At 43.9% G+C, this 20,479-nt stretch overlaps 1 protein-coding gene across 6 annotated transcripts in view; it reads left to right on the forward strand.

Annotated features, from left to right (window-relative positions):
• LOC124433105 (homeotic protein spalt-major-like) overlaps window positions 1-20,479 on the forward strand; it is a 60,822-nt gene that overhangs the window by 35,218 nt on the left and 5,125 nt on the right. For 3 of the 6 annotated variants that reach the window (XM_046982706.1, XM_046982709.1, XM_046982711.1), the window contains exons 1-2: window positions 14,365-15,168; window positions 16,191-19,661. In XM_046982706.1, coding sequence (XP_046838662.1) covers window positions 15,057-15,168; window positions 16,191-19,661 — 3,583 coding nt within the window. In that variant the 5' untranslated portion in view covers window positions 14,365-15,056. Of the gene's footprint in view, window positions 1-14,363; window positions 15,218-16,190; window positions 19,662-20,479 lie in introns of those variants that run through there. The other 3 variants (XM_046982708.1, XM_046982710.1, XM_046982707.1) reach the window with 3 other exon arrangements.

The following is a 20,479-nucleotide window of genomic DNA, read 5'->3' on the forward strand; positions in this document are numbered from 1 at the left end:
TTTAAAAGTAACTCGATCGTCGTTTCCTGCTACTACACGTACATCGAGAAAAGAAAAACGAACACAAGTTTCGTAGCTCTATTCCCGTGGCAAAAGTTGGATCGTTCTTTCGTTCGTTCCTTCGGCCGGTCGAATTTCGCAAAGTACAGGGGCGTGTACGGGGGATGGTAGTGGTAGCTTGGGACCCTAACCGTGCTGGAAAGATTGTTAAGTTCCTTATGCAAAAGCAGATCGTCCTCGCCCCCGTTCGAGTTAATGGCCTGGAAAATTATTATGATGAAATCTGCCGTCCCAGCCCTCTCGTGTAACCGAACCCGAGTTAACTCAAACCCTGTACACGGTCCAAGGGGTTGTTTTCGATCGAAAAGCTTCTTCGTCGAACTCTCTCGCGATGCATTCTTCGAAAGCCTTCTAAGCGCGAAATTCCACCCCTTTAGAATTTTTGTCAAAAGAAAAACTTTTCATCATTATCACGTATCGTTAATATCATCGTATTTATCATCGACAGATATTGAAATAAAACGCGAAAGAAATATTATCCTGTAATTATATACAATTAATTTTCTAATCGTACCGATGGATTCGTTCATATATATTCATTATTATAAATTAAAAAATTTCTTACAATAAAATAGAATATATTTACGAAACAAACAATTATCCATATAAAATCATGAAATTACAAGTACTAATTAGAAAACATCGTATTTATACGATTGATTCGTACGAGTACAAATTTTCATCGTAATAAACTCTTGAATGATGAAAATCAAACGAATATTTGAACGATGATTTAAACGTAGATATCTATATCTATCAATATATGTCATTAACATATCTCATTAAGATTTATTTCCATCATAAAAAAGGAACATTTAAAAGTAAGAATTATTTCATTTGAAATGTATAAACGTTGTAGAAAATGAAGGTGTCAAAAGATCGTCAGCATGGATGATATCTCGTTTGCTAGCAACCATCACGAAACTTTTTCGCGGAAGTCACGTGAACATTGTATTATGTACATATCATACGTACATACATACATACATCCTAGAGATACGCATACGGACTTTGTTATAGATGTGTTGGAAAAGCTTCATGTATGTATGTTTATACGTATATAGATATAGGGTGAACCGTGGCGCGCGATGAATTACGACCGTTGGGCCGACCGACCTAGCTACGGCACTAAAATCCCGACTGATATATTATTACGTATTATTGCTCCCGTTCGGTTATTTATACCCATATAACATAATGCCCCGCGAGATTCCGAGAAGTCGACCGATACGTTACAACACAACGCGGTTGCGCGCGAGCGCATGAAGCTCTCCGTTCCCTCGGGATTGAGACCTTATTTTCCGTATCGGTCATAACTTAGAACGCGTACCACCTCGAATATTACCTATGGCCTTTAACCCTTACATCGACGTATCTACGAAATAAGTATTAGATATAACTTAGGTATATTTCTTTCCTTCCAACAAAACGATTTTTCCATTCTTGTCAGAAGGATTACGACTTCGTGGAAGCTTTAGTTTTCATCCTAGATGATAAACGATGAACGAACAGAGGAACTCGTTCGAAGAGGAAAGTTCTATATAGCTTGAATCTACGTACGATCGATTTGTTGAAAATTTTATGAGACTATAATTGTGGAAGAAATAAAAAAAAAAAATAAAAAGAAAGAAAGAAGAAATTATGGAAAAAAAATTGTCCCTATCTCTTACATATTACAATTCACGTAAAGATAGCGAATGAACGAGAGAATCCGAGAAAATCGATTTATTTGATAATACTTGAAAATCGGGAAAGAAATAAATAAAATCGTCGAGCTTTCCGTAGCTTTCAACGTCGACTGGTGAAACAGACACGATCGCATCGGAAGTCGGGAACGCACACGTCGATGTGCTCGGCATATACCGCGGTTTTTATGAGAAGAAGATCTCCGGCGACGACTACGACGACTACGATTACGGCAACGAAGACGAAGACGAAGTCGAAGGCGAAGGCGAAGACGAAGACGAAGTCGAAGGCGAAGACGACTACGACGACGACTTGAGATCTTCAAATATTTACTCGCAATGCGGACGTCCTTCCGTCGTCGAGTAACGCGCCGATAAACGGCAAGGAGGAGGCCTGTTCGCCTGCCTGCTTCCAGACGGTCCAAACCGCCACCAACAACTTCTGGGTTTGTTTTGTGATTTCATTTTAACTGCACGTGCTAGACGTACGGGAGAGAGAGAGAGAGAGAGAGAGAGAGAGAGAGAGAGAGAACATTTCGTCATCTGGCATCAGGGTGCTAAAAGAGAAAAAAAAAGAGACGATTTCGTATCTACATCCTTTCTTTAAACTTCTCGATCGATCTATCGATCTATCGATCTATCCAACAATAAGAAATATTTTAGAAGAGGTCTGCCCATGTAAGATCGCACTTTGGAGTATTCCGAACTTGTAGGCTTTCGAAATGTCTTTCATTTCGTGTCATCACCGTTGGTGCTTTCAAATTAGATTCACATTTATTATCGAGATCAGATTAATTTTCATGATGCACGATAGACACAGTATTGAAAGTAACAAGATCAACGATGTCCTTGTGTGCAAACATTAGACGATAACCTACGAACGCGTTCGTCCGCGACATATGTATACTATAAATTAATCGAATGCTTTTATATCGAGGCTAATCGTTCTTGGTGAAAGATAAAATACAAATTTAATAATTTCAATGGAATTAAAGAAGATTGAACGTTGCAAAAAGAGAGAGAGAGAGAGAGAGAGAGAGAGAGAGAGAGAGAGAAAGAGAGATCACACTAAGAAGACACTAATCAAAAATTGATAACAATTTCGAATGAAACTTATCTTTGGTATGTTCTCCATCGCCAAATTGCATCCGGTCTTTCATACGCGAAGTGGAAAAGAGAGAAAAAAGGAGAGAGGGAGGGATAGAGAGAGAAAGAGAAAGAGAAAGAAAGAGAGAGAGAGAAAGAGAGAGGTTTTCGAAGGCGTCGCTGTGACGGAGGAACGCCTAAACGTCTCCTCTTCCTCGTGCCACCCTCTTCGCTTTGGATATTTACATCGGTATATTTAGTCTGCGCCCACACTCATAATAGTTTATGTCCTTTATCGCTCGATGCTTTTGTCAGAGAAAAAGAAAGAGAAAGGAAGAGAGAGAGAGAGAGAGAGAGAGAGAGAGAGAGAAGAAGAAGAGAAAAAGAGAAAAAGAGGGAAAATCGGATCTAAGCAGTACGAGCTTTCAGAACCCGGCCAAGTTCGGATGACGAACGTGTTCTCAAGAAAGTCCTCGCGAATGGCTATGACGTCCGAGCTAATTGAGTTGGACGTGCGAATAAAACGACATTTATTTAGTGAACGGCTCCTCTCGTTTCTTCTTCTACTCCTTCTTCTTCTTATTCTTCTTCTTCTTCTTGAAGCTTTCGCGTATATACTAAATGAGCGCATATAGGATATACAGTTGTGTATAGATATATATTTTGTATGCTTCTCTCTCTCTCTCTCTCTCGTTCTCGAAATAATCCTCGCAAATAAATCGTACGAGGCTTTTCGAGCTTTCTCGTGCTCGAAAAAGGGAAGGTCAAAGTCTTTCTCTCTCTCTCTCTCTCTCTCTTTCTCTCTCTCTCTTTCTCTCTCTCTCTCTCTGTCTGTTTGTCTGTCTTTTCTCTTTCTCCTTCTATCTTTCTTCCACTAATCGCTAAAATCAAAGATATCTGACGGACCATGAAAGAAATGATTAGCACCTCTTGAATCTGTTTTCATAAAGAGCTATTTACAAATGGCATTTCCCGTTAAAATGTTTCCACGAGAGAAACGTTTTGCGATCGAAAGCGACAGGACAATGCGATCGAGCCGTTCCCTCGATCTAAGATTTTTCAATCTCTCATCAAATGGGCGTACTCATCTTCGACACGATCTTTTCATTGAATGGTAATATCTATTTATCCTGACATAGAGGTATAAGGATCGACGATATTGGTTGGTATACGAATTAAAGCGTAGAAAGAGACACGCTTGTGAGAATTTATCTCGATGATCTGGTTGGTCGAGCGAACGGCGTGTCAACCCTTGAAAAAGGATTATTTCTTTTGGCTTTGCTAGAAGAGGATGAACACGGTGCTTGAGATCTACGGTAATGGGATGGATCGTCATTCTCGCGAGTGCGTTGATATCGTACAAAACGGGCCGAGTTGTCGCGCAATTTGGATAAATAACCGGTACATCTACATACATACATGTTTATATATATATACATATTTACATATAAATACATACATATATATATGTGTGTGTGTTTGTGTGTGTGTGTGTGTTTGTGTGTGTGTATATGTAGGTATATACGTAGCACTTACTATATATGTGCATACGTGCGCGAGCAAACGGCCGAGTAGTTGCTCTTTGCAGCGAAACCAAATTACCGGATCTTAATGGCTCATTCATACTTGTCGCGATATAACTTAACTCGTGCTTATAAATCAAGGCGCTCGCGCGCAACCTCGAGGAGACCCGTTCTAATTCCTCGTTCCATATGAACGCACGTTTCCGGAGCTTAGAACGTTTGTTTGCTCACGATAGTATACAAATGAAATATACCCGTCATAGTGCATGACGAGTATGACAGAGAATAGTAAATGACAATGATACAGAATTACCTTGAATATGACAAGGCCAAAAAATGTATCTTGTTTTATTTTCGAGCTCTTATTTTGAAGGATGTTAAATCCATACCGATGTCATTCTTTTTCTCTATCCCTCTTCCTTTCTTATTTCCTTTTTCTTGTTCATTTTTCTTTTTCTTATACGTTTCAACGACCTCCGATGTGTCTCCTTCGAGTGGCAAACTCCTAAAGAATTATAATGTATTCCCCAATGATTACCGTACGCGATTCTGAATTGTCGCCGGCTCACGCTCGCTCCCTTGCATTCTCCTCTCTCTCTCTCTCTCTCTCTCTCTCTCTCTTTCTCTCGGAAAAGAGCGACCGAGGCATGCGACCTTCGAGTAAGGCGCGCGATACGGCTACTATACGTTAACCGTCGAGATCGTCCGCTTAAGTGGTATTTATTAGAAGGATCGTTCGGACGAGATAAACGACGAAAGTTTCTATTTAAAAGAAAGAAAGAAAGAACGAAAGAAAGAACGAAGGAAACTAGCTAAGGACAGGAAAGAAGAGAAAAAAAAAACAATATGATATTTTTCTCTATCTCTTTTTCTCTCTCTCTCTCTCTCTCTCTCTCTCTCTCTCTTTCTCTCTCTTTCTTTTTCTATCTCGTTAAAGTAACGAAGGATAAGCGAGTTCTGTGGAGCGCTATTGATAGAACCCCATGGACTATGGGTTCTTGAGGGAAAAACTGTTTTTTCCTGAAATATGTAAAAGTGCCTGGCCACCGACTTAAAACCTAAAAATAAAAACGAGCCGCGTCTTTTCGTTTCTCAAGGAACTCGTTTCTTTGTATATCTAACACGCACACGTACACCCACATAACTATATATATATATATATATATATATATATATATATATATATATATATATATAACAGAGGGACACGAGGAGTCACATTAATATCCACGTCCATGATCGCGTCTGGAGGGCTGCATTGAGTGGAACCGAAAACGGAAGCCCTATTTATTTATGGGTGTTACACCCCTGAAACTAAAGTAGGGTGTCGGGCACGCGCCATCGAGGTAACCTTCCTCTTGCCTTCTTTCTTCTGCCACCCTCGTTTTGACTTTCTCCCTTTCCTCGTCTTCACCCTGGTGAGTATTATCTCTCTCTTTCTCTCTTTCTCTCTTTCGTTTACGCACGCGTATAGAGTGTTCTTTCTTTCCTCTTTATCCACCCACCTTTCTAGACACTCGTACTCACACGTATACACGTATACACACACCCACACAAAAGTGTCTGAGCTCGCGCGCGCGCGGGCACACACATACATATACATTGATACACGCATATACATTCGCAACCCTCGAGAGCATGTCACAATGAACGTGAGCTAACAGAAACCTCGGCATATACTATCCACCTACACTTAATCCCGCTTTACCTTCATAACCTTTGACCACTCCAAGTTAAAACCAAATACGATTAACGGCGCTCACCCTTTAAAATCAGATGACTTTATATACGAACACGTACATATATATATATATATATATATATATAAACACATAAATATATGTATTTTAATATCAATAGGATAATTAATTGTTAGAATATGGGTGTTCAAATATGTGCCTCTGCGCGTAAAAATATATTACACGTTCCTCAAAATTCGTCGTAGTCACATTCGAAATATTGAATTCTATTAAATAAAATGATATAAAGAAAAGGAGATAGACATAGGGGGAATCAAGACAAATTGAATTTTGACCCATTATATTTTCGGATGAAATCCGACAAAGAGAGATCCGCGTAAGAGTGAAGACAAAAGGATTGATTTTTAGGTGCGTCGTTCACAAAAGCGTCCAAACGAATGTCACGAGGGCCACGTCGAACGAACAGATAACCGATGCTCTGGTATTGTGTCGTTTGCGACGGCGTGGGCAGATTGTCAGAAAGAAAGAGAGAGAGAGAGAGAGAGAGAAGGAAAGAAGGTGAGGGTGAAGGAAGAAGAATATAAGAGAAAAAGAGAGAGAGAGAGAAAGATAGAAAGAGAAAGAGAGAAAGTGAGAACACGTGCAGCTGCGGGGGTGTCTGCTCTTTCGAGACAGCTGCATGTGCGGGAGGATCCGGCTGACCATCGGTAGAAAAGGATAGAAAAAAAAACAGACGGAGTAAAAGAGAGAGAGAGAAAGAGAGAGAGAGAGAGAGAGAGAGAGTGAGGAAAAGAGAGCTGACCATTGGCTCTCTTGGAGCATTGTCCATCGTCGTTCAAGCCGCTCGTGCCCATTAGAAGGACGCAGGGTCGCCAATTCCCATTGACAGAGTCCTTCGGGCTTTTCACCATTATTCCCCATTATTCTCGATCTCATTCCTTTTTCCACCAGCTAGTACCCCAGCTACGTTCCTCGCTACAGGACATTCGTCGTTATCCGCATATTCGACCATAGAAAAAGATCAACGCGCGGAATATTTTATAAGCTTTCTCAAAAGTATAAAATAATACGTAGGATAATACGAATGGGATACGTTCGAAATCACGAATCCTATTGGAAGGGTAACGTTCAAGCCTACCCTTGTATCGCCATAATCAACGCCTACGCTTGTCGTAGGTTCATTATTATTGTATTACTATAATGTGCTCGAAATCGGTCATTGTGACGTATAAATACTTACGTACATACGTATGTACGTACTTACTTACATACGTGACGACGTATTGAAAGGAAACTCGTAGGTATACACGATCGGAGATTTATTCGTCTTATTCGAGTGCTAAGTCGAGCCACGTTTGAATCGGCTCGGTTGTTTCGTACTGTTAGAACCTACTATAATTAAATCAACTTAGTATCTTCGAACAAAGGAATGCTTCGAACGTTATAAATATTGTAATGATAGCATCGACGTAACGACAAGATTCAATTTCATCATAACGAAATTCACGGGACATTAAAAAGATTATTTCGTTGTAACGTTGTATTTCATTTAAGAGGGCATATAAATAAATGAAAGTAAAGGTACATTGGAAATAACGATAGATCGTTAAAACTCGTTCGTTATCGTGGAATATCGTTAAAAAGAGATTTGACATTCCATCGCAAATCAATCGTGGTAAATCGAACGAAAATTAATCATGCGTGTTAAGCCGAATATACCACCTTAGGTAGGTAAGGATAGATTTACGAGTATAAATTCGTGAGGAGTTCGATGAAGAGTTCACGAGCGTTAACACGGCGTGACGAAACGGACGATAATGAAAACCCATGGACGATCATTGGGATCGAGCTGATTCTGTATCGGCACTCTTAAAGACGAGTCGCATTTTGCTTTTGAAGAGATGCCACTAACTCGTTCTCACTCCTGTCTAAGAGTATCTCCCTTCTCTCCTCTCCTCTTCTCTCTACTCTTCTCTTCTCATCTCTTTTCTTCTCTTCTCTTCTCTTCTCTTTTCTTCTCATTTCTTTTCTTTTCTTTCGACTTTAGATTCGAGTCGTAAGAAGACGCTTATTAAAAGGGGACCCCGGAGGCCCCGATTCTTTTTTATGGGACGGTTTTTACGACGACAGCCGCAAACCGTGCCGTAATAATCGTAATAATCATCGTGGCAAATAACGAAGTGCCGAGAAGATGTCCGTGGAATGGAGAGCGCGAGATAGGAGGTCGACGAGAGCGATGTCAGAGGTGGAACAAGAAGAAGATAAAAAAGAAAAGAAAAAGAAGAGAGAGAGAGAGAGAGAGAGAGAGAGAGAAAGAGAGAAAAAGAATAAAAAAGAGAAAAGAAGCCGTAAGGGTGCGCGTGCTAACACGTTTACTATCACGTGTACGTAGGAACTCGATTTTTCATAGATAATTATACTACATTAACAATCTTATTAAGATTTATACGTTTATCATTAATTCTATAAAAGAAGAGTACGTGATCTGCTTAAGAAAAAAAAAAAGATAAAGAAAAACAATAAAGAAAAAAGTATTAAAAAAATAAAAACAGAAAAAAGATTAAGGATTAAGACGTATTGTATGCAAAACCAATGTGAAAAATTTTGAAGAAAAATGAAAATCAAAGACGAAATCGTCACGGATCAAGCTAATCTTTATCCATAATAGAAAACAATTCTCAACGAAATGTTGGGTCCTCGAAAGTACCTCATTGCATGGCGAAACACGCGAACATTGTTCCGGGCGCAACTTAAACGGCGTTTGACCAAAGGGTCAATCTGGCGGCACTAATGCACTACCAGCTCATGCCTATATAATAGACTACCTAAGTAACTGCATTGAGAATCGGCCATTGGTATTGTCCGCTATTTACGAGGTGTACAGATAAGATTGTGAATCGCATATGCATGCGAATGGCTCTTTCTCTCTTACGTTCTCTTTTTTTCTCTATCCCTCTCCATTTCCCTTTCTCTTTCTTTCTTTATCTCTCACTAACACAATTCATTTCCACTTCTTCGAAACGATCAAGTTCACGGAACACGATGTTACAACGATATATGGTAATTAACGAGCTCTCAGGTCGTCCATGCATTTTGATCATTTCCATTTTCGAACTAAACAACCGTGAAATCTTAAATTCCGATTTCTTTTATCGCACCTAAAATCGATCCGGCGGCTTTGCCGTTATTTTCCTTTTTTTCTTCTTCTTCTTCTTCTTCTTCTTCTTCTTTCTTTTCTTTTTTTTTCTGGCCTGTTTACACGGGATTCTCTCCGCGATAGAAAAAAGAAAAAAAAAGGAAGAATAAAATTTTTTTTCGATCGTACAAATCCACAATTCTTCGTCCGATCGTCTCCGAACGATGATATTTCTCTTTCGGCAATACATGTATGATGTATCACGGATATGCGTGAGCTTTCCTTTGAGAGAAAGAGTAGGGCTACGTCGTTTATGACGGACGCTGAACGAGCAATTAAATTGTTTCCGCGGGCTAAGATTACTACGGTCAACGATCCGGCCATTATTTCCATAGAGGCTGTTAACCTTTCACCTTTCGAAGGCCGACCCACCCGCCGCCTGCGATAGATCCGAATAAATTGTTTTCGCAACGATCCGGCTACCTCTTCGAGGCCCAAAAATCTTTTTCGAAGAATTTATCTTATTCCATTTAAACACCTTTGCCAATTTAATTTCCCTAACAAAATAACAAACTATTAACTAACCGTAAATAATTACAAACGTTCGTGAAAACCTTATCATTAACGTTATTATATGTATCTCTACGTTCGCTGATAGTCAAAGTATAGCACATTTAATTAACAAAATAGACTAGTTAACATTGAACGTGTCAATGACTACCAACGGGTAGTTGACCAATTAACGGGTCAAATGTTATAACAACGCGTCGTCATCGATGGACAAATGCGTTAATGATCACGTTCAAGGAAAGAGATACGACTTTCGACGCTTATAAGATTCTTTCATTGAATAAGCGACAGAGAGAGAGAGAGAGAATAGGGGAGGGCGGAGGAGGGACGGAGGAGGGGGTGGAGGAGGAGAGAAGGAAGGAAGGAAGGAAGATGGTGAAGGAGGAGAAGAAGGCGGACGAACGGTTCGTGGAATGTCAGCGTCGACTCGTAACATGAAATAACGTCGCCGCGGTAAGATCTCCATAAAGTACGAAACAAAGAGGTGCAATGGGGATCGCTCGTGGAAGAAGCTCGAACATATTCTCCGATGGTCCTCGGGATTACAAATAACGATAAATATCCGCGGTGCCGAGATGCTCGGGGCAGGTAACATTAAAACCCTCTCACACTCCGTGTTGTACCCGTGAATTGGTGTAGCGAAGGGATATCCCACGGGCAAGTTCGCGCGAGAGGAACGATCATGATTCCGGCCGGAGCAGAGATAAGGGCTTCGCGTATGACATGCCCGAGCTCCCTTCTCGCCTCACTCCTCCAGCCCTAAGCTCCATTGGCCGGCCTACAAGCCGGCGTCTCTCTCTCCCTCTCTCTCTCTCTCCCTCTCTTTCTTTCTTTTTCTCTTTCTCTTTCTTTCTCTCTCACTGAGGGAAATACTTCTAACTTGGAATCCATAGCATGCTTGCTTGTGTTGCCCGTGCTTGTACCGAAGGAACCAAGTCGGTGCGATCGAGCATCGATCGACCTTCTTTATTCATTTGCAAACGAATAAATAAATGCCTTGGGACGCCGGGCACATAGGAGGTTTTCTCTTTCTTTCTTTTTTTCTTTTTGTCTTTCTCTCTCTCTCTCTCTCTCTTTTTCTCTCAGTGCGTCGATAAGATAGGACCATGTAAATCCGCAGGTTACTTAACAGATCGCCGAAGGATCTTGGAACGCGAACCACCCACCCACCGAAAGGACTCTTTCTCTTTGTATCTCCTTCTTTCTCTCTCCCTTCATGGCCAATACTTTATTACACGGTACTTACCGAGCGCTTTCTTTTTCGTCTCTCCCTGCCCGGCCACTGCCGTCTAACCCCTCCCGGCCTTTTCGGCCCAAAGATAGGAAAGCTCTTGAAACACGTTCTCTTAGGCTTGTCGATCGAGTAAAAAAAAACGCGCGCTTTTCAATCACTCCGCCGTGCTCGTACATCGTAACCTCACATTCTCCCCTCTCCGCGGCTCCCCTTTCTATTATGGAAAGCATTTAAAGCTAATAGGAACGATAAAATCACGATTGGAGTTTTTACCTATGCCGCGTTTTACTCTATCTGAAAATTTTTCCCTAATTCCTAACTGATAGCTAAATCTCTCGATGAGTCTATAAAGAATGTATGTGTGCGTGTGTACGTGTATATATATATATATATATATATATATATATATATACATAGGTATATTTATATAGATATATTTATATATACATATATATACATATATATAATATATATATTTTCCGTAACGATCAATCGACTCCTCAAGAACAAAGGAAGCCGTCCGATCGAAAAGCCAGCATCGTTCTCGATTACAAATATGGCAATCGCAATGGAGGGAGGCCTCCATCTTGCAGTTTAGCGTCTACCAGAAGATAGATTAACCGCGTGTAACCACGGCCACGTACCACCTCTTCCTCCTCTTCCTCCACCTCTTCATCCAGTACCGGCCCTTTGCTTCGAGCCTCCCCCGCAAGTCCGCGTATACAAAAGTATAATATCTACTCTCTATCCTATGCCCTTTCTCCTCTCGCTGGAGAACCTTCCGCTAACTCGCGCCAACTCCCTCCAGCTCGTTCCGGCTCCCTACCTTGACGTCCGCGAGGCTCGCCGAGGGCGCCAGTGGAGGGGAAGTTGGCGTGCAGCGAGCTCGTGGGAGGGGTGGTGATGCCTAGTAGTGGTGGTGGTAGTGGTGGTGCTTCATTACACGCTACCAACACCTCACTTTAGCAATAATACATGCATTCGCTCAATGAGAAAGTGTGCATTCGCATGCACGCGATACGCCGCAAGAAGAGTATATGCAGAGACCGAGCAAGAAAGCGTATTAGGTATGTAGGCATTCCGTACGATCGCGAACGAAAGAGGGCGGTCCGAGGAGACAGGTGCGAGCCAATCGCGAGACGCCACGTGCAAATTCCCTCGGTGAGCTTCTTTCTCTCCTCGCTCCCTTTTCACTTTTCTATATCTATATCTCTCTCCCTCCCTCCCTCCCCCTCTCTCTTACCCTTTCCTTTTCCACCTTCGTCTTTTACCTTCGGTTCCCTCCTTTTCCCTTTCTTCCTCTTCCTTTTATTATTATTACTACTACTACTACTACTACTACTACTACTACTACTACTACTACTACTACTACTACTACTACTACTACTACTACTACTACTACTACTACTACTACTACTACTACTACTACTACTACTACTACTATTACTACTACTACTATTACTACTACTATTACTACTACTATTACTTCTACTACCACCCTTTCCTTTATCAACTCCTTCCTCTTCCAACCCCCTCCTACCCCTTCCTTCAGCCTTTCCCCTTCATCTTTACTCGCCACTGCTAACTTATTTAAACAAGACTCGACCCCGTCACTACGAATACGAATCCCTTTTGTATTCAACACGAATGCGCCGTGACTCGTCGCGACTCGAAACTAACGAGAGCAACGACCCCCGCGGCCGATCCTTCAGTCATTGCTTTTATCGACCAGCCCTCGCGACCTTGCACTCGTAAGAACGCAACGATATGGACCACCCTACTTGTATAGTCTCGCCATGAGCGCTATGTGACTCTATCCTTTTGCTTGACCGACGAAATATTTTTCCAAGAAAAAAAAAAAGAAAAAAAAGAAGAAAGGAAAAAAAAGGAAAAAAAGGGAAAAGAAAAAACGTAACATAGGTTCAAGTCAAAAAGTAGGATAAAACGAGAAGAAAGATGTCTTTCCATTCACAATAGATCCCAAACCAGATACAAGCCCCCTTTTCTTTTCTTTCTATTTCTCTTCTTTGAGAAAGTCAATAGATCGTCTATCACCGACCGTCTCAGGCAAATTCGTAGTTTCTTAGCGGTTAAATATATGTGAATCCTGAAACAGGAAGCACTTCGGACAAGCTGTTGCTGCCGCCGAGACGGTCTACGTGAAATATGACTTCCGACCCATTATCGCATTGTTGCCCATTCGCGGACACCCGACGAGAGTCAGTAAGTTGTATAGGTCTGTTAAATTTTCACCAGTGGAAGAAAGACGAAAACAGACAGAGAGAGAAAGAGAGAGAGAGAGAGAGAAATAGACAGAATAGAACCCTACTAAGTGTTTCGCTTTGAGAGAAGTCCATCTTACAAGTTTATGATTTAAGTCGTAGTAAACCGTTTCCTGACGTATTTGCCGAATTCCATTGTCAAGAGATTGCATAAACGACAAAAAGATATGCTACCTGCAACAGTCTATCTTTTTTTTCGATCATTCTGAGACCCACCAAAGAAATGCACAAAAGAAAGGATGAAGTATTATAATACTTGGTCAAGTAGAATCAATATCACAATTTTAATTATTATCGTGTAAGAAAATGACGTGAAACAGGGCAAACGGCAGAAGTTATAGCTAAAGATCGAGGCTCGGAAGCCTTAGGAAGTGCCGATGTTCGCACTCGATAACACTTAATCGCGTTAATGCTATTTCGCACGGGAAACGGATAAGCCGGCGACGTCCTACCTAGTTATGATCCCCGGTTGGCTTATCGCAAGGCTACGATAGGAGGTGACTACATAACCAAGTCCGAGGAATCGCATAAAATCGCGTGGGTGTCGGATCGTAGCTCCGAGAAAAGAAACAGAGAAGGATAGAAGGTGAGGAGAAAGGAGAAAAGAAAAAAAAGATGAGGGAGGATCGGAGGAAGGGAAAGGAAGAGGTAGAGAGAGAAAGAGAGAAAGAGAAAGTCAACAACGCACGGAATCGTGTGGGTGGTAAAGCGAGGGTGCATCGAGCGCGGCCAGATAATAATTAATAACTCGTCGGTGAGTGGCTAACGTAAGCGCCGCCCCTTTTCCCCTGATTTATGAACCGCACCGCCTCCCTGTCATAACCGAAGCAACGTCGCCGGTAGCCTGGTGTGAGCTGCTGCTGCTGCTGCTGCTACCTCCACTTGCGACGGTGGTGGTGGTGATGATGCCGGTGGTAGTGGTGGTAGTGCCGCTGCCGTTGCCGCCGTCGCTGCTGCTGCTGCTGTTGCTGCTGCTGGTGCTGCTAGCGATGGTGGTGGTGCTGGTGTTGGTGCTCGTGGTGGTGGTGGTGGTGGTGGTGGTGGTGGAGGTGGTGATGGTGGTGGTGGTGGTGATGGTGGTGGTGGTGGTGGTGGTGGTGGTGCTGCTGCTAGTGGTGGTGGTGGAAACTCGCGCGGATAGTGGGACGCCACGATCGCTGGCGATCCCAAGAATAGTGGTGGGGATGAGGTTGCCGGCGTACAGTGGTATTGCGCGATCCTACCTATGCCCAGCCTGCTTCTTTACCGAGCGATCAGTCGGTTTTCGTCCTTGCTGGATGACACCGGTCGTAACAAGCTGTCGCGCGTTCGATCGTTACGAGTACGCGGAACTCGCTTCCCCCACTACGCTTTCCTTTGCTTCTCTTCTCTTCTCTTCTCTTTTTTTCTCTTTTTTTCTCTTCTCTTCTCTTTTCTTCTCTTCTTTACTCTACTCTACTCTTCTCAATCACGGATCTTGCCGCGAGTTGGCGCTCTCTACGTGGAGAGTAACGCTATATAGGTATATAGAGGAAGAAAAAGAAAAAGAAAATCCACCTACGCGCGAAGAGACGTTAACTTTATTCTTGGGCTGACGCGAAGCGCGAGATATCGTCTCGCTCGCACGAATGCCGACCGGAGGTGAATAGTGACGGCGGTGGCGGCGGCAGCGGCGGAGGCGGCGGCGGCGGTGGAGAAGGAGGAGGAGGAGGAGGAGGAGGGGGAGGTGGGAGAGGAGGAGGAAGAATTGTTGGCAGAGACGTGGAATTGTAAAAGAGGAGAGTGTTCTTCTTCGAACGTCATGCAGCTCATGCGATGGAGCATAACGCGTCGCCTGGAGTGTCGAGGCATTAGGCAATCTCAGGAGAAAAGCTGCCAACCAACGACAAGGATTTATTCCAGCCGATCCTCCGGTACGAATCACTTTCGACGAGACCGAGAGAAACGCTTTATTCCGAGGGAGTGCGTTATTCTTTTACTTTTTCTTTTCACGTGACGATCTCGCTGGGTGTCCAATTGGAAAGTGTTTGAAAACTCGCGCACTTCTTTTACTTTCGTTGAACGAACACGTGAGTCGCGTTGAAACGTGGACGAACAATGTGCTAACTGTTTATCTCGAATTTCTCTTTTATCGTTTCTTATTCTCCTTTTCGAAAATATTAAAAACATCGTGTTGACTATAATAGTGATTGAATATATAATTATGTGTTCGACAAAACTTTTCGATCGTTAAGATTCGATTTGAACGGTACAAAACCGATCCTACATCTAACTATCGACGAGGAGAATAGCAATCGTGCGATTTCCATTTTTCATTATTTGCATGGAAGGTCGGCGATCGTTGTTGGCTTGGATATTGTTAGTACGAAATGGTGTGAGATTAATCGTGAGCTTCACCCTTCTCGCGAAGAATACTAATGAGCACGCTTTTACATTTTTTTATCATTGACACAAATGGCAAACGGCCCTCGGCCACACGACCGTTCGTAAAAGTTTCTCCGTTTTGCGATCGCTTCTCTCTCTAAAGAGCGAATAACGATACCAATCGATCGTTCCTTTCGAACGTCGAAACGAACGTCGAAATGAACCACGAACCACGTTCTCTCCGTTTCGAACCTACACTCGACGTGTTCGCGATAAAAGACGACGATTCTCCGACGTGCTCGAGAAAATATTTATCTACTTCATTTGACATGCTATCACGGTTGCAATGTATGTCCTGAATATAATATGAAACCACAAGTTATCGTTTTTTTTCTGTCCTTGATGGTCATTCGCTCGTGAAGTGAAATTTTTAAAAATCGCGGCCTTTGACTATTCTTCTTGTGTGTACTTCAGTGAAAGATTTATCAAAAATGATATTTGTCGAGAAGAATAATCGAGGAAAAGAAATGATTGCGTTAATTAAAGGAATCCCATCGTCTTTTTGTTGCAGGAGAGGAAAATGATTTCATATCGGACGGCGAGGAGAGTGGCGGCGGTGGAGGAGGAGACGAAGCGGTTGATCTTACAGCGGCTCGAACTCATCACGGAGATGAGGATGAGAAGGATCAAGAGGATCCTTTGGAGGAAGATGAGGAAGGCGTCGACGAGCAAGACGAACAGGACGAGGACGAAGAAGGCTCGCGAAAGCAAATGCACCATCGGCAGGACGCGGAAAACAATAACAACTTCGTCGAGGGTGGAGCGAGTAGCGGGATCTTTCCACCGGCTGGTACTAGTCACGTCACACTCGAAGCCCTTCAAAATACGAAAGTGGCCGTCGCTCAATTTGCGGCCACTGCACTCGCCGGTGGTGCGGACAGCGAGGCAGCTCTACAAGACTTGGCCCTCTTGCAAAGTACGCTATACACGCTTCAACATCAGCAGGTTTTTCAATTGCAGCTGATAAGTCAGCTGCAACAACAATTATCTATTACTCATGGCCAATCCGTGCCACAATCGTCGACAGCTGAGCCACCCAATAGCAAGGAAGCTTCGCCGTCTCCTGTCCTACATCCAAAGGCATTGTCTACATTGACCTCGCCACCTTCCTGTCGATCACCCAGCAGCAGTCATCGTCAACAAAGCTCGCCGGCGCCGGCAACGCCTAATCTACCCCAAGAACGGCCTACACCTAGCAGCAGTGCTTCTCCTCTGAATTTGCCGCTGCCAGCTACGCCTAACGTCTCCTCGAGCATACCAACGACGAGTAACAATAGCAATCTAGCGTTGTCTCATCAGATGCCGCCGCTATGCTCGATAAGCTCGTCCTTGGCGTCCTCGATAATAACCAATACGGATCCACCGCCGCTTCACGAACCCAACACCTTGGAAATGCTACAGAAACGAGCGCAAGAGGTGCTGGACAATGCCAGTCAAGGACTATTGGCTAATAACCTCGCGGACGAGCTCGCCTTCAGGGGTGGCAAAGGTTCTCGGCTCTCGCCTTACGACTCGAAATCAGGTGGCAGCCGGGGAGAACATTTCTTCAAGCACCGATGTCGTTACTGCGGCAAGGTTTTCGGCAGCGACTCGGCCCTACAGATCCACATACGATCCCATACAGGTGAGCGACCCTTTAAATGCAACGTCTGCGGCAGCCGATTCACCACGAAGGGAAACCTGAAGGTCCACTTCCAGAGACACACGGCTAAATTTCCGCACGTTAAAATGAACCCAAATCCCGTCCCCGAGCATCTCGACAAGTATCATCCGCCTCTCCTTCAGCAGATAGCCTCGGGTCAGAGGCCGATGCCGTCTCCGCCACCTCCGCCTCCTTCGCATCATCCCTCGTTTCATCCAGCGGCTACGGCCCACGGATTTCTTCCTCCTCAACCACCTCTGCCACTCAGTCTCGCCTTACCCGGAATGCCACCCCTTTACCGGTCTCCCATTATTAATCATCGCGACGACCAAGAGTTACCGGAAAACTTGAGTAAACCCGTAACTACGGTACCGACGGCCACCTCGCCCCTCTCCCCAGCTGCTCTCTCCAACTCCCACCATTCCTCTTTCCACGATAATCATCAACAACAGCAGCAAAAGCAACAGCTAGAGCAAGAGGAAATCAAAATGGAACAGCGTTCGCCTCTTCAGGAACAATATCAGCAACGACCGACTAGTAGGGACGGTACTGATAGAATAACGCCGAAGAAAGAACCTGAGGATACCGAGGAACCAGTGGAAGAGGAGACCGAAGATTTTGAAGAAACAAGGCGATATCTCGCTTCGCCGCCTTCTTCGGCTAACCCCCCCTCGCAACCTCAAACCTATGAGGACTGTAGTATGGATAGTAAGATAAGTGGCAGATTGGAGGCCGATGGTGACATGGAGGTGGACGAGGAGACCGAGGAACAACCGGAAAATCTTTCTAGTCGAGGTACGGCCGGTCGTTTGCCTCAACAAATCGTCGCCTATCCCGGAGCATCGCCGGCCAGTAGCAGTGCAAGCAGCGGAAGCGTTCAAACGTCTTTCGCTGGGATTTTATTCCCTGGGCCACCTGGTCATCATCAAATACCACATCACACTGTCGCGAACGCGAACGTGACGCCGACCGTGTCGGCGGCCGAGATGATCGTCGACCCTGCCAAGGATCCGGCGATATATTCCAGTCTCCTTCCAAGACCCGGAAGCAACGACAATTCTTGGGAGAGTCTGATCGAAATAACGAAAACGTCGGAAACATCGAAATTGCAACAATTGGTCGATAATATCGAACACAAATTGACCGATCCAAATCAATGCGTTATTTGTCACAGAGTACTCTCTTGCAAGAGCGCCCTGCAAATGCATTATAGAACGCATACAGGAGAACGTCCGTTCAAGTGTAAAATCTGCGGGCGAGCTTTTACCACGAAGGGCAACCTCAAAACCCACATGGGTGTACACCGTGCGAAGCCACAGCTTCGAGTGTTTCATCAATGTCCCGTTTGTCATAAGAAGTTCACGAACGCTCTCGTGCTACAGCAGCACATACGTCTGCACACGGGTGAGCCTACCGATCTCAGTTTGGAACAGATACAGGCAGACGAAGTGAACGAATTTCCCCCTGGCTATTCGCATCACCCATTAGCCTCTTTCCTACCTCAAGGATTTCCACCGATACATCCGACGAGCGCGGGTTTCTCCCTAGGATTTCCACCCTCCCGACAGCCTACCATAGAACGACAACACCAGAAAAACGACGTAGACGTTAAGGAAGAACCCCAGCAGCAACAACATCAACAACAACAGCAACAGCAACATCAATTACATCATCATCATCAACAACAACAGCAGCAACAACAGCAGCAAAGATACATGGAAGAACACAACGAGGAAGTGGAAGAGCAAGAAGACGAAGAGGAAGATCGCAGGGAGGACGACGAAAGGTGCGAGGTCAATCGCGATAGGTGTATCCCGGACACCGAGGAAGAACAGGATCACGAGAACGAGGAAAGCGAACAAAAAGAAATCTCTCTATCTACCTTCTCGACCTCTTTGGCTGCTTTGGAGAATCAAGTGCGAACGATCACGACTACGGCGACCGGCACGGCTTCGATCGTCGCGAGATCGCCTTCCTATCATCGTTACAACGGCAGCGACAAGAGCAATAGTCCTCCCACCGGTGGGGCACCCCTCGATCTCACCCCTCGAGCCTCATCGACGCCAGCCTCGGTATCATCCGCAGCGACGCCGCCACCCCAGACGACACCCCATCACGCGCATCCTTTCGGAATGTTCGCAGGCCTCTTGCAGACGGTCTCCTCCTCGCCTTCCACCAGCACCATGGGATCCTCCTCCAGCATAAACAGTGTCACTTCGATGAATACCGTCGCTCCTGGCAGCGGTGCCAGCGGTCCACTAGCCTCCCTCACTACATCGGCAGTCCTTGCTGCCACATCGACCTACAATCCGCTCGGCCTAGCTGTCGGAGGGCCAGCAGGTAGGCGCTGCTAGCATCAGGACGAGCTGCAGTTCCTGCTACACCTTCCTTCTCTCATCCGATTATCGATTTTTCTCATCTTTCTTTCTTACGACAGTTGCTCTTCCCCATTGCCAAAAATCCTTTGCTTTTTATCTTTTTCTATTTTTTCTTTTTCTCACTTTCTCTCTCTCTCTCTCTCTCTCTCTCTCTTTCTCTGTCTATCTATCTATCTATCTATCTATTTATCTATTTATCTTTCAATTTTGATCTTTGTCTCTCTTTCAAAATTCCTTTTTATCTCTTTCTCTCATTGCTTGACCAATACCAATCACTCCCTCCTAATTCATCATCAATGCCCGTTGTGGTGTAGCCGGACCTAGCACTCATACCGTCCGTTATAACTCACTATAACTTCGTCGAGGTGTTTAGCTCCATTTTCGATCATACTTTTGCAACTTCCAGTTCTCTGTGTTTCTGACGTATCATCCCAACACGCCCTTGATATTTTCGAGAAAAGCCGCGAAACTACGACGATCTCGCGTTCTTGAATGGAGACAGATCGGATTTGCATCATTGTACTTGAATTCAACGGTTTTTTTTTTAGGTTTTAGTTCTCGCAATGGATATTATCGATATTTGGAAATTTCTTGCTGAGTTAACGCCTAATATTTCATATGTATTTCATTAAATAAACAATATGTTACAATATACAGTCGTATTCACAATATTCTCCCTACTCCTTCTGAATGTTCCAAGTACAAAACGATTATTCAAATATCATAATCATCATTGCAACGTTCTATTGTAAATTGAATTCTTATAATAGCAATTCGATT

The sequence above is a fragment of the Vespa crabro genome, chromosome 2 (assembly GCF_910589235.1).
Source record: "Vespa crabro chromosome 2, iyVesCrab1.2, whole genome shotgun sequence".
Classification (NCBI taxonomy): Eukaryota; Metazoa; Arthropoda; class Insecta; order Hymenoptera; family Vespidae; genus Vespa; species Vespa crabro.